At 34.6% G+C, this 15,545-nt stretch overlaps 2 protein-coding genes across 2 annotated transcripts; both read right to left on the bottom strand.

Moving 5' to 3' along the window:
- Positions 1–802: 802 nt before the first annotated feature.
- LOC120207015 (structural maintenance of chromosomes flexible hinge domain-containing protein GMI1-like) lies at positions 803–11,447 on the bottom strand. The gene is given in 40 exon segments (XM_039206541.1): positions 803–1,329; positions 1,412–1,726; positions 1,856–2,047; positions 2,154–2,352; positions 2,481–2,595; positions 2,677–2,817; positions 2,907–2,972; positions 3,060–3,341; positions 3,426–3,454; positions 3,457–3,510; positions 3,674–3,740; positions 3,859–3,957; positions 4,174–4,268; positions 4,355–4,463; positions 4,581–4,758; positions 4,914–5,023; positions 5,139–5,459; positions 5,683–5,799; positions 5,895–6,003; positions 6,101–6,122; positions 6,231–6,389; positions 6,531–6,713; positions 6,805–6,880; positions 7,475–7,509; positions 7,617–7,707; positions 7,917–8,045; positions 8,107–8,168; positions 8,555–8,690; positions 8,825–8,875; positions 8,954–9,040; positions 9,197–9,263; positions 9,384–9,491; positions 9,575–9,630; positions 9,816–9,888; positions 10,172–10,190; positions 10,193–10,254; positions 10,592–10,647; positions 10,740–10,826; positions 10,931–10,963; positions 11,100–11,447. Coding segments are annotated over 40 exon segments (4,944 nt in total). The 3' UTR covers positions 803–923.
- Positions 11,448–13,965: 2,518 nt separating this feature from the next.
- On the bottom strand, positions 13,966–15,008 carry LOC120207035 (protein yippee-like At4g27740). Its single transcript, XM_039206556.1, has 2 exons — positions 14,867–15,008; positions 13,966–14,197 (listed from the first exon to the last, which is right to left on the bottom strand). Exons 1-2 carry the CDS (start codon positions 14,954–14,956, stop codon positions 13,982–13,984), a joined length of 306 nt encoding a protein of 101 aa, XP_039062487.1. The 5' UTR covers positions 14,957–15,008; the 3' UTR covers positions 13,966–13,981.
- Between the last annotated feature and the right edge of the window lie 537 nt (positions 15,009–15,545).

Raw genomic sequence — 15,545 nt, forward strand, 5'->3', positions numbered from 1 at the left:
ATAACTCTAAATTAAACTTTATAATTTAGAGTTTTAAGTTAAAAATAAAGTATAAAATAAAAAAAATTAGTTGATCTTATTCTCATATGTAATGGGATGAGAGGGAGATAAGGTAGTAGGCTGCCCCCAACACCAGGTTGAGAACAGCTTCCGTGGAAGACCTCCGACAATCAGAATTATAAATTGTCCACCGCGAGACTCGATCCCACGACCACAAGTTGAACATTAAGCCATTATATTATTGACCGAGTTATTAAAGTGGTAATGATGATAGTGTAATCATTAAAAGTTTATTCTTTAAGAAAGTGACACAAAATGAGCTGACGAAGGGTGCCATCAAACTGTGCACTAAGCCTATTGACAACCGCCAAACCTTCATTATTCCTGTTTTTATTCATCAATGACCATCAATACATAGCTAACCACTCCAAATACATATATCATGAATAATACGATAACTTATATGTTTAATACTTAAACTATTAATTTTAATCTATTTTAATTTTAATATTTTCTAAAATCATACCTAATGTTTTTAATGGCAGGACATTAAAATGAAAAAAAAATTAAACATTAAATATAGTTTTGAAAAAATTAAAAGTTGTACTAAAACGGAACAAGAATCAAGATGAAATTTTAATAGGTCAACAAGAATTACTATAATATAATATACCAATATATATATATATATAATTACTATAGTCCTCCCTGTGTATATACTTTTAATTAGATCATTTAATATGACAAAATATACATCTTGGTAATAAAAAAGGTAATGTTTCAGCTGTAAGGAACCCATCATTTCAACAGACATTTACAAATAACTTGATCATATATGAACATGAAACTATCCAGAACTAGCCTGTGCATATGATCTTCATAGAACTATCGATCCGATAAAGAGTTGTCGGTTAGAAGTATAATCATCTCGGAGTCGATTGGGAGGGAGTTCCGAGCTCTTGGGTGTATTGCAGTGGGCTCATATGCCTCGGGGTCGATTGGGGAGGAGTTCCAAGCTCTTGGGTGTATTGCAGTGGGCTCATATGCCTCGGGGTCGATTGGGAAGGAGTTCCAAGCTCTTGGGAGTATTGCAGTGGGCTCATAGTTACGATATTGTTGATCGCATAATCGGTATTATCCATGTACACCCGAAGCTTGGTTTTTTTCTTGTCGAGCCTAAGAAGATCTCTCTTAAGCTTTTCATTTGATTTATCTATTTTTTGCAAGGTGGTTGTTAGTTCAGTTTGTTTTTCCTTGATTTGATCCATGACGTTCTTGCTTTGCGGAGATACGTACCTATTCTCGACCCGAAAATATATTTCCGGGCTCCTAGAAGGCGACAATTCTAGGAATTAGACATGAAGCAGATAACAAAGAGCATATGCAAAGCGAGCGAGAGAGTATTAAGTACCTGAATCCAAGAGATATAAGTCCATTCTTCCTCATAATCCCTCCATCTAGAGACACAGCACCATGTTCTATGCAATTACGAGCCTTTTCCAAATGTTCCCTTGTATCATATACTTGAACCTTGCCAAAAAGTCTGTAGAACAGCGTCTCCCTCAAGCCGTGGCCGGAATCAGTTCTGTAGTCGGAATTATCCAGGTTAATCATGTTAACTGCATAGCCGATAAAACCCGGAGGCTGGTGTCCAAATGATAAGCTAGGGATTGGTAATACAAGCTTCCTTTGAGGGTCATTGAAATCAACCCCTCCCGGATAAGGCCTGCATGATTGAACATTACATAGAATAGTTGTATTCAGTTCTTGAAGATTCGTTCTTCAATGTCTATAAGAATAGTTGTAATGATATTCGTTAACGTTTCAAAACCAAGAAGTATCATGCATGCTGTACCTGATATCCTCGAGGCAGACAACAAGAAATCGGCCACTTAAAGATTTACCAAGTGCGGTAGCTTCTGCATGAAGACCGAACTTAGAATCAACTTCACCGTTATGCCCATATTGCTCAAGAGCAGCTGCTGAATGATAGAATTTGCACACAACCGCAAGCATTTGATCTTCACCCAAGTACTCGGCTAAAATCCTGCAACAGAGTTATCCGGAGAAATCCGCAGAGATGAAGTTACAGAAGATGTAAATATATTCATTATGTCTTGCTATGATATCTTTAAAAATAAAGTGAAGACAACCTGCTAAGTTCAACGGAGAAAACTGTTCCAAGTAGGGCTACCACGCCTACTACATGTTCCGTGATATGCATCGGTGGTCCTTGAGCAAGACTGCAGAGAGTAGCAGCTGCAGTATGACCTCTTCCCTCGATCAGTTTCATTAGTTCTTCTTTTGTTGACAAGCAATCCAGATTGTTCACTAAATCGGGTTCAAGAGAAGCTGCAAAAAGTTGATAATAGGGAATTACTTTCATCTTTTCTAACATAACAAGTTTATGAGGAGAAACAAGAATCATGAACAAGACATGTTTATTACTAAAAATGATAGATTTAAACGGGAAAAACAACCTTGCAACCTAGAAATTTTGTGCTCGATGCCTGTCTTCCAACAATTAAGACCTCTTAGATAATTTTCCCTTTTTCCCACACGCTCAGCATATTTGAGCACTTCACTCTCTAGTTCCTGTTCAAGTAGCAGTCCACTTCGAGAATTAAACTACAGTTTCATTGAGGGAATACGCACAATTAGAACAGGTTCCCTTACCTTGTCATATTTCACAATGGACAGTAGGTTTCCTACATTGCCGTTGTTGACGAATGGTGAGTTTTGCAGGAATAAGACCTTTCCACCTGAAGTGTCTGACTCAAGCTCACTGTTCTCGACTTTCGGAGCATGAAGAGAAATCTGCAGATATAAATCAGAAATTTAGAATTATATCGGCAATGTGTTACTCTTTCGTTCTTGACAAATGGTTAGTTCAGCAGGAACAAGACCTTTCCATCTGAAGCATGGACCTCAACCTCACTGTTATCGACTATCGGAGCATGTACAAGACAAATCTGCAGATTAAAACCAACAATTTAGAATGAAATCGGAAATATGCTGAGGAACTGTTAATCACAAAATGAAAACAAGATTTTCCCAACCTTAACATCGCAATATAGCTGAGAGTAACGAGAATGAAAAGCTTTGAAGCAAAGGGGCCCTTCAATTTGAGGACAGGGAAAAGAAGAGATGTTGTAGCGGCCTTGCTTGAACACATAGCGTATAGAATCGTCTACTTCAAATGATTCAGACTTAACTACGAGCGTATGTGATTGGCCACACTTTCCATCATCATGAAATGTTTTATCAACATCCCCATTGGAGTCTACAACTTCAAAACCTATATTTTCCAGTGAGGAACCAGCAATGCATTGCTCCGGTACCTGAGAAAACATTATGGTAAACAGAGAGGTTGAAAGAAATATTGATGACGATGAAGATGAAAAAGGAGTGAATAATTTACTGACACTTGATGATATTCTGAGCTCCCTTTCTCAGTTTGAAAATCTTGCTTGAAAATTACTTCATCATCGTGTAAAACAGAGAGAGATGCTGCAGGGGCAAGACATGCAGGAAAAATCAGCTAAAAGGATTACTTAATGTTACAACTAGTGACTTTACAAGTATGAATTTCGAAAATATATTTGGCCCGAAGAAACAAACCAATTCGAGCAAAACCAATCTCACCCCTACTGCAAATCATGAAGGTCTATACCTTGTTTTCCATAACCTGTGGTTACTTTCAATAGGCCCCCTAGGTCAATGCATCCTTGGTTATCCACCTAGATGTTTTGGAAAACTGCTATTAGTTTTCATGAAAATTTTGAACATGCGGTATAAATTAGTATCACATTTTTATTCTCCATAAAGCACTAACACAGATTAGTTTGAAGTTCGAACCTTAAAGCTCGAGCCTATTTGACCTTGGATGCTAAAACCATCCAACTGGAATTGGACTTCCAAGCCTTCTTCAACATGATTTCCGTACACATCAAACACCTATCATAAATACACTATCATGTTAATAACATGAAGATCACATATCCAATCTACAGTTTCAGATTACAACTCTTATGCTCCATGTACAATTATTTCAATTCCAACCAGAGAAAAAGGTTATAAGAAAGGAGGCTCTTCTCTATGTATAGAACCAAATGAGTCGTTAAAACAAGAAGTTAAGGCAAAGATAGGGCAATAAAATGATAGAAGTTTCACCTCTAGCAAAAACTGCTCAACTACAAAGCCTGGGAGTAATCGCTTTCTGGGAAGTTCTGAACAGACTTTGATAGAGTGTAGATCTCCAGGGGTAACTAATGTGTCACACAAAAAAAAAGACATCTTTCATTTCTGTTCTAAAGCTTTTACATGCAGAGTGATTAATGTTAGAGCTGAGTACCATGACATTCCACAGAAACTGTTGTCGACTCATCTTGAATGTATATCATCAAGGTGGCTGCATAATTTGGCCGGATTGCGTCTAACTCATCACATTCAATCACAACATCCTGCAGCATTAGGGAAAACCAAGAAAGAGAACAAATGATCACAAAATTACTTGAAAAAAATTTCGGCATATGCAGTAATGTCTTCCAAAGGACAAAAAGCCTTACGGAAGAACATACCTTAATAATAAAGACCGAATTATCAGATGAAAGGGAAGGCTTCATCTTGACCACATCAATACACAAATCTTCATTCATGATGAGCTTGATCTTTAGGATAGGAATGGAGGTAAATGACATTTGGTTGTCATAGATGTCATAGCATGCAAGAGATAAGGGTGGAAAACATGAACCGACCCTGCCCAATGACCATAGAGTTAGAGAGGAGTGGAAAACATGATCCCATTACAAACTTCAAAAAAGGAAAATTTATTCATATATACATTTTACTTCATTTTCCAAGGAAGTCAATTAACACCCAAATCCAGAAATCATTTCCTCAAGATTCCCTACCTTGAAGTATATGATGGAAACTTCTCACCACGAAGAAGCTCCCACTTTCCAACCTTTTCTGAAGGCACTACCATAATTGTTTGTTTGTAATTCGGACAACCCGAATGTTCCTAGTTAATGTGAAGCTTCCATTAGATTTCAAGACCAGAAGAAACTTGAAAAAGTATGACAACTTATAAACTCAAAGTAGGAAAAAGATATAAAAGAGGTCTCTGAGTTACTCACAGCGGAGAATGAAAATGTATATGCACCTGCTTTCTGAAATAAGTGACGGAACGTCACCCCGAGTGGGAACATATACAATCCATGAAACCCTTTTAAGGATGAAAGTGCAATGCGAACAGAGTAAATGAGTTCAACATCTTGATGGTTCTTGGTTCTTCTAAATGTGACTTCCATTGACATCTCCAAATTAACCTTCACAATGTCCTTCTGGTCCAAGTAATTTGAAGCAAGAGAAAATGTGAAACTACTTGGACGAAAAACAGCCACAATGACATTTGGAGGGGTTTCTCCAGCATGTATTGGAAGATCAGTCGGCAATGCCTAATATAGGAAACCAGGTCAATCAAAATAAGGCATATTGAAGATGTTTGAACTGAGAACCAGGAAGGAGCTTATAACGAATTGTTTTGACTAATAAAATGACGATAATTGTCATAAACGTTTGCAATCTTAAAGGTTAAAGACCCTGTTACGAAAATGCCAAACCATAGGGCAACAGACAAACAAAGGATTAGGCAACTATCACGGTTGAATATCAACTGACCCCATCAACCTCCAACTGATGACACTGTTTCGCGTTCAGCAATTCAATTCTTGAGGGATTCTTCTGAATTTGTTTCTTAAGTTGGAGCTCCCAATCAGAATCATCAATGGGCATGCACTGAAAATGGCTCAGGATCCAGCATGTTATTCAACCATATGAAACAGTTGCAAACAGGTTTCAGATTATTATAAGGATTTACAATAAAAGCTAACCTTTTGAGAATCAATCACACTAATCGGAAGCGATAGTGAGTCCTGAATATCCAAATTGGGAGTTCCACCCTTTACAGAAAGCTTACATCCATTTTCCACACCTAGTGGCCTTCCGTACAGAAATGGACATATACATAGTAAACGATAATGTATTAGATATTAAAAAAAAACTACAAGAAACTTTAAAAGGAAAGCACCATGGTTACCTGCATATAATCCGAGCTTCTCCTAAGAAAACAAATAAATTAAGCATTAAATCAATCAAAGGAATATTTGATATATAATACGTATTAGACAATGGTACATCGAACATCTTAGCAGTAATAAAATATTTACCCCCAGAATCCCCCTGAAATCCTTCAAGCAAGAAATGTTCTATCGTTGCATAAACATTGTTCTTATGACACCCTGCGCATGCACCCTTGAGAACTTTGATTTTCTGGCCACTTTTCCACAATAATCCCTTTCTCTTCAGAATTTGATGAACTCTTATAACTGCAAATTAAAAGAAGAAATAGCGGATATAGGTAATGTCAGCTACAACAGGATGCAAAGAAAGCTGGCAAACCAAATTAAGAGGTAACGGATAATCAAACATGCATTTGTACATCAAACTGCTTAATGGATAATACTTACCATCAGATGATATTCCTAGTGCCTTCTTGTTCAAGGGACTGACAACAATGGTAGGTTGATCTTCACCAGACTCGATTTCTTCATCATACATATGATGCATTTGAAGAAGCCAATCCATGTACTCCCTTTCCAGTTGCAAATATGTCAACTGTTTTCCATCTCTATGAATTTCAACATTGACATCTATAGATTCGAGAATAATTGATTAACAAGGATCGTATACAAACTGAAATCCTCATATTTGACATGTGGCAAAACCAAAAACAAAGTTAACCTTTTTCTTTGTCCTTCGGCCTACTACTAAAGTTCTTAAGAGCAATGGAGAAAGGATTATGGTGAGCCAAATCAGTCTGAAAAAATACAGAGCAAAGAAATAATGTTAATTAAACGGCTTTAGTTCATCACCTGAATATTACTTTTGACTTCTTTATGCATTCTTATTCCAATCCTGTATGAATGTTGGTTTGACCATATATTTAAAAGCATATGTATTAAGTCGACATTCTTTGCCATCGTGATCTTTTTTCTTCGAGCAGCAATCAAGGGAACTGCTTGCAGCAACTACGCATTTCCTCTACTAATTCAATAAGAGGACAAAAAATAACTAAAAAAAGTTCTCAAATACAGTAGTAAAGGAATCATACAGCTTGTATACAGCATCTTTCATTATTGTTGTAACCGATACAGAATAGCACGGTCAATTACTTGATCTAGTAATTCATACCGCATAAGAATCCATACCATACATTCACATACATGCCCGCATATAAGAGCAGTAATTGTCATGTAGGAAAGGCAGGAAGCGAGGAATCATATCAATAATTCATGACACTTTTTCCAGCAACTTAAAAGCAAGCCACTTGGTAACTTCCAACACAACAGTAGAAATCAACATAACAACTAGCAATGCAAATGAAGAATATAAGGGACGCAAAGTTACTTACTTTTGAAGGCATTGGATTGAATCCGGCATCGGTATCTGCAAAGAAAAAAATGTTTGCTTGAAGAATAATGATAATAGAGAAAGGAAAAAAACATTACACGTATGCATGTAAAGCATTTTTTCTTGAATTTAGTGCACTCTACCAACAAAGCATTTAACTCTCAAGCAACATCTTTTCAACAACTGATAGTTTTCTCCCTTTCTCTGCCTCAAATCCATAAAAGGAAGTAATACCTGTAGTAAGCAAATACGTTACATATTAATTACTGTGACTTTCAAAACCAAGCAGCACAACACAAATAAGCACCAAAGCATATGAATTTAAACATTTATAGATGCATAAAATAGTATCTGCTCATGAAGGACTCTTTAAAAGGTAAATAACAAAAATACCATATAAGGTACATGAAAAAAAAACTTTACAAGCTTGATTGGCAACTAACCCAACGAGCATCTGGAAGTAGACGTCCAAGTCGACGGATTGAGACACGACTATAGTTGTCAAATTTTTCTCTAACTCCACATCCTTCATCTTCCAAACTCTCCAAAATCCTCTCAATATTCTCTTTCCCCTGTAAAACGTATTTAAAATACTCCCAAAGAGCTTATATACTAAAAATATAAATCAAGTACCTGACGGATGGGAAAATAAATAAACTTGAGGCGAGCATTTGCCATTCGAGGAGCCTTAGAACCTGGAAAATATAAAACATCAGAAACTAAACCCTGGCAAAAATGTTGCTGCTCCATGAGCAGAAAGAATGCCATCGATAAAAGCAATAGAATAGCAAGTGTTGTGTTATACATTAATCTTAAGATTTGATTTAGCATAATAGTAGGGACTTATAGACTGTAAATGTTTAATGTCATCTTGTTCTTTCCTTATTTCGTATGGTTAATTATTAGTATAAAAGCCTATTCATGCTTGAGAGATAATCAAGATGAATTTTCATAACTTTTTTTCTCTTCTTATTCCTCTCTTTCTCACAACAAACAGCCCCCTTTCTTGACTGTTTTTCATCTTCTTTCTTTTCTTCCGACTTCCAAATTTCTCTCGATTTTCAGCAAGAATTATAACTACCTGAAGCATTGGGTGAAGCATTCTCCTTTTTAAGGGAAAAGTGCAGTGATACAGTAAACTCAGGACCATTGCACGAATGCATGTTTGTGGTTGCAACTTCGCCACCTTGAATTTCAGCTAAATCGACACCATTAACCTGACAAGCAGCAATACCCTTTAATACTCCCAGAATATTTTACCGCAAGTTTCATGAACAACTCTAGAACTAGGAGTAACTGCAAAGGCTATGTCAACATTAATATGTTGGAGTTACTGTAAGATGACAAAAACCTGGAACTCAACAGGTGTAACGGTCTTGCCACCCTCGGACAACTCATCACACTACAGGTCAACAAATTGTTGCATAAGAGGTAATTACAAGTATGATTCAAAGTCATAAAGTTAAGAATAAAGTCTCACCTGAATATACGGAAAGTATATGTCCTTCAGCTTACATTGGAGCTTAGATATGTCCAAGTTTTTCACTTTAGACTTTAGTATCTCCACCTGCGAAGAATCGAACTATCAATACACGAATTGAGACAAATAAAAAACGAACATCCTCACCTAGTTAAAATGACACCTATGCACGAATCAAATGCAGGGTCTAACCTCTAAAACAAAAATATATGAAGATTAAATGCGATGTACAGAAAAGCAAACCTTTGTAAAGCTCCGATGGGGTGATTTCACAATTTCGTCATCAGAAGGATCCCTAAAGCCGCCATCAGTCAAATGTAACATGGTTTTGATGACATAATGAAACAAACTTATGAGAAAGTTAAATATAGCAAAAAAAACTCTATATAAACTTATTCTATTGGGACATCAATACTAAGAGCACTTGCATACCCTCCAACTACATTCAGAACCAGCATTGCTGAGTAAAGCATCTCGTGCAAGACGTAACTTATAAACTTTCTTTGATTCTTTTGTCTTGGACGAAACTATAACACAGCTAAATGAAGATATAAAAAAAACAGAAAAAAATCAGCATAAAACAGATTGACGGGCATGTACAATTTGTCCAAAAGGACATACCTTCCTAGATGCATAGATGCAACAGGTCCTCCATATCCAAACATGCCAAAAAAGGGCTGCATTGTTTTTAAAGCCAAAAAAATAACATAAATAACTAATCCATCAATGATGTAAAGAGCTTCTAAGTCATACTGGAATCTTCGTGGGCAAAGTTAAACGGCAAACGGCTGTTTCATCAATCTCCGACAGATACCAACTTGTCTGACCAAAAGAAATAAAAGAGAATTTCACAGAGATTTACCACTAAGAATGGAGGTTTGCACCCTATTGCCTTTACTTTATATAACCTGTTTAGAGAGGCACCCATCTTTCCCCTGAATAAAACAAGTAGAATAAACTTGAATTCATTAGCAAAACTCTAAAGAAAAATTGTAATTAAGAAACAACCAGGAGAAGAGTGCAGAAAATATTTCCTTCCAAAATATATCTCACTTATGTTTGAACCTTGAACAAAGCGGACTGACATTTAAATTACAATCGAATAAATTATAAATTTCTTACCAACAACAGAAGAAAAGTTAACCAAAGTCCCAAAGCAATAGTTAAAATAAAATAAACATAGATATAAAGAAAAGGAAAAGAATTGGTAAATCATACCACTTCACAATAGAGTTTCATCACTGTTGTCCATTCCAGGCCCCGTGTCAAATATTGAGATTCTATTCTCAAGAACATCCACACTGCAAAATATTAAGATAGCCATATGAAGCACGGTCTAGGAAAAGCAATACAGCATGCACACAAAATATACATAATGAGGCTAAAAAATAATATATATATATATATAAGAAACAACCAAAGGTCACTAAGAAAATCTGGCAAAAATTCTAAGCCTCATGCCGTCGACATGATTAATAATCTCGGCCAGACACAAGCAATCAAATCATTCTTTCGTTACATCTCCAACTCACAATTTGAAAGTAAATTATATTCCATAAAAGAGTAAATTCAAGCCAATAGAAAAAAAACAGAGATATAAACTAAATACAATAAGCATAAAGCAGTGAGATTTCAGACCTTATCAATCTCCTATGGGTTTCACGGTTCAACCAAACTGCTTGCAAGGAATTGTCCTGTTAAACAGGTGGAAAGGGTAAGCATCAACTAAACAACATATCAAAGGATAAAAGAAAATCCGGAATCACAGAAACACGATTGAACTCACAATCAAATCAGCAAGAGCAGTTTCAAAAGTGTATTCTTCTGGTAGCTCCATTAACAAATCAGTATCGGGAGTCAAATCCCACATATTCTGAAAACCAACAAATTCATCCAAAAAAAAGTAACCATGGTTTCTCAGCAGAATACATCAGTCAAACAACAATGTCCCAAAATAGAAAGGAGTAAATACATTACCTCAAAATTATTGGTAACCTCTCCAGAACCATCCTGAACATCAAAACCAACAGCAAGTAAGTGACAAGCAAATAAAACAAATTCCAGTTCTTTCATAACTCTGAAGAGCTTCCTTTTTTATCAGCAAACCAAAACGGGCATAAACAACCCTGCAACCTAAAACACTCACATGAAGTTGAAGAAAGTGACACTTATGGAGTTTGAAGCGCCGCAAATCGATCCGTCCCATTGTTTCCGACCCATTTACGTCCTCAAGATACAACCTTTTACTCTTCCAGTTTATCGTTCCTTTACTTTTAAACGACCCGGATTGTCGTTTCTCCATATCATAGGCGTCCCTGATCATGTCAATGAAGCCCTGAAATGAGATTTCATGATCGAGATCGTCTTTCAACGTCAAACCAACGCTGGTCCCGTTGGGTAACAGAACTCTGAAACGTCGGAGAACGACATCGGAATGTCCATCGTCTAAGGCCAACCGCCTCTTCAGACCCTTGAAATGTGAGTCGTTTTCCATGGCAAAAAAGTTTCCGGTAGACAAAAAATTGTTGCTGGTGATTGAAAACGAAGAGACTTGATTGAGACTGGGAGGAACTTGGTTTTTAGGAAACGAATCGTCCTCTACTTCTTACTTTATTTTTACTAGTGGGATTATTAGTCTCGAAATAGAATATATATATAATATATTTAAAGGTAGCTTTTTTATTAGCCAATTAGCCAAACCGTCAATCTTCATAGTACCAGTTGATGGGGTTTTCATGCGGCGTGTGCAGTAATCGTACAGGCGGACGAAAAACATCACAATAACAGCTGGGTTATTTGCATTATACTGTAATAGAGTAAAGGGTAAATTCAAGTTTAGTACCTAAACTATTAGTTTTTATTTTATTTTAGTTCTCACCTTTAAAAGCTTTGAAAAAATTTAACGTTAAGTTTTGAAAAAATTGAAATTTTAGGTGCTAAAATGAATCAAAATTAATAGTTTAGGTTCTAAACATGTTAAGTTTTTAATGGTGGGGTACTAAAATGAAATAAAAACTCAAAGTTATGTATGATTTTAAAAAAATAAAAGTTTAAGTATTAAAACAGACTAAAATTAATAATTTAGATATTAAATTTGTTGTTTACCCTAAAATAAATTTAAAAAATAACAACTTTCTCATCCTACGATCTTAATCTCCCGCCGTTATTACCGTGTCAGACTGAATTGATTTACATAAACTTATTAATTAGTATCAGGTTTTTTATATTAAAAAACACATAATTTTTTTTAGATGTTGATATTTTTTTCTTATTTATTTAAATTAAATTTTAAAGAGAAGATACTATAATTGTTTTTTAATAAATTAGGGTAAGTACAATGTAGTTTATGTTTGAATATAACTCTCAATCTTTTAATATTGAACGCTTATACCCCTAGCATCTATGGTGCTCAAATTCGAGTCCTCAAGAATAACAACAATTCATTTATTACAAAGGTCACTTGATTCATGCAACATACTATAACAATTATGTTTATGTACGTGACAAAATCCTATCTATCGCATGGGCTAGCAATTAGTGGCACGATAAAGTCATGTTCGTCACAACAAATAAATAAGCGATATTTAAGGATTTAATACATGAAGCACGTGTGACGAAAAATAATGTTAGTACCATTATACGTAACATGAAAGTTTTTATTAAAAAAATATTACGATAACTAATAATAATTTTGTAATGAATGATATTAGGTACTAAACTAAAACATGATATTAAGGGCAAGGAGACAAGGATTAAAATGATCGATATAGGGTTTTAAAGAGTGACTTTAAAAGGTTAAAAGATATTAGATATAGTTCTCTTATAGTTTATTTAACTCTAATTTTACGTTCAACGCTTATGTAAATGACATATACATGAAAAATAATTGTGATAATCGTTCATGACGAAAACGTCACGAGATTAAAATGAAGAAGAATGTTACGTCTTAAATAGGTAAGGTATGATAATTTCATGTTGAAAAAGTAACAAAGTTATGAGGTTTAAACTATCAATTGTGATCCGTTTTAGTATTTAAATTTTTTTAATTTTTTCAAAATTATACTTAATGTTTAGCTTTTATTTCATTTTAGTACTTCACTGTTAGAAGCTTAACACATTTAGTACCTAAACTGACAGTTTTGGTCCGTTTTAGTACCTAAACTTAAAAAAAATCAATAACTTAACGTTAACTTTTGAACGGGATACTAAAATGAAACAAAAACTAAACTTTAAGTATGATTTTAAAAATTCTGAAAGTTTAGGTATTAAAATAGGCCAAAGTTAATAGTTTAGATACTAAATGTGTAATTTAGTTTTTATTTCATTTTAGTACCTCACCATTATAAGCTTAACACGTTTAGTACCTAAACTATCAATTTTGGTCCGTTTTAGTACCTAAACTTAAAAAAATCCAAAATAACGTTAAATTTTGAACGAGATACTAAAATGAAACAAAAACTAAAGTTTAAGTATGATATTGAAAATTTTAAAAGTTTATGTAATAAAATAGGCCAATACTGATAGTTTAAATACTAATCATGTAGTTTACCTTAATTTATTTAAATACATGATTTAACATGACTTCAAGTATTACAAACATGGAAAAATTTTAATATGGTGTGTATGAAAATATAAAATTTCGGTAAAATGGTAACTTTTGCCCTTATAGTAGACCTAATTTATAACTTTCTTTTTTATCTTATTTTTGCATCAATTTAGCCATCGAGTTGCTCAATTACATCATTCTATGTCATACCCACCCTAAACCATAACCCCATAACATCTAAACTATAAACCCTAACTCAATATTTATAATTTAGAGTTTTAAGTTGAGAGTAAGATATAACGATGAAATTAAACAACTTTAAAAACTAAATTATACAAAAATACGATAAGGACGAAAATGATAAATTGAGTCTACAAGAGAGACATAGATAACCTTTAAGCCTAAAATTTAATTTAAACATATATATATATAGTTTAAGGTCGGACTTGAACATAATCGCCTTTAATGTAGTTTTAGTATGGTTAGAACATCTTAAGTTCTTCGAGGATGAAGTTGCCTTCCTTGTACCTGTTTTCCTGGTCATAAGCTTGAACATATTTCCAGCCCAGTTTTTCTCCGCACTTGTTGCAAAATATATCGGCGATGCTGTGTCGACCGGTTAGCATCTGCGCGTCGTATTTCGGACCCAACGCTACGTTCATTACATGCTGGAACATATAAGCTTTCCCTGATGTTGCCTGTTAATTTAAAACCAAATGACATCGAAGTTAACCTCGAAGGGTAAGTCAAAGAAACTAGTCAAAAAAAACTTTCATCAATGGCTGAACGAGGGTGGGCACGTGCCAACCCGGAAGTCCAAATTATCTTAGATTAGTCATCCGTTTTATTAATAATGACCATCATAAAATCTAAATTTTCTTCGATTAACGACCTATTTTATTGACGGTGTCCACATGAAATTTTATTTATTCCCACCCAATTAAAAAATCTTAGAGTAAATTATATCAAATATTACCGAGCTTTAGGTGATGTATCGTTTATACCACTGAACTTTTAATTTTATCGATTATAGTAATGAACATTGATTTTTGTTTCATTTATACCACTTGATCAAAACAACCTCGTTTTGGTGAGATGTCTACGTCGATAGCCGTTAGCCACATCTCTGCACTGTTAACGATTTAATGATTTGGTGCATAATTGAAACTAAAATAAAAGTTCAATGTTATAATTGAAAAAAAATAAAAAAAACTCAGTAGTATAAACGATAAAACACCTAAAATTCAGTGATATCTAATGTGATTTACCTATAATTTTATATTATTATCACGTACGTCCCGCTCTAAAAAAATATTAGACAAAACTCCAACCGAGATTAATGAAAAGCAAAGGTTGTAGTAAATAACCAGGAAATTCTTGGAGATAAGATCCTCGACAAGAGCGAGGGGATTCCGGCAGTTGCTGCAACTGTACAAGGGATTACCAGCGGACTCCATTGATGTGCACTGAAGCTAGCTAGCTCTAGAATTGTATAGCCAAATTCCCAGTTCTGCAACTGAGAGAAGAGATGAAGAAACATGTTGGGCCTGGGGATGTTTAAATAGAACGAAGGGTAGGGCTACAAGTCAACAGTTTATTAGAAAAATAGAACAAGGGAAGACATGAATGGTTCGCTAGTCGCTATTCATCGTCATAGATGCTTGGGGATCAAGTTTTGTATAAAGGTAAACACCGTTCAACATTAATATAAAAATGTATATAAAAATACATATAACAATGATAACACCTTAGTAAATTAATTTTATATTTTATCAATTAAGTTTTAATTTAATTGGTATTTGTAATTTAACCTAAAAAGATTTGATTTTATTTATTATTTTAATTTCATCTATGTATCAAGAAACACATTATTTTGAGCTTATTCACTCAATCGTGTACGAGAATTGCTACAAAGAAAACATTACGTTGATATTAATTTGAAGGAAAAATGTATAGTGATTATGTAAAAGGATTATAAAACATGCTCTCTCAGATGGGGTAAGGATTTAGAAGTTTTATCATCAATGGTATCGTCAGGGCCGTGGC

The sequence above is a fragment of the Hibiscus syriacus genome, unplaced genomic scaffold (assembly GCF_006381635.1).
Source record: "Hibiscus syriacus cultivar Baekdansim isolate YM2019G1 unplaced genomic scaffold, ASM638163v2 tig00014304_pilon, whole genome shotgun sequence".
Taxonomy (NCBI): Eukaryota; Viridiplantae; Streptophyta; class Magnoliopsida; order Malvales; family Malvaceae; genus Hibiscus; species Hibiscus syriacus.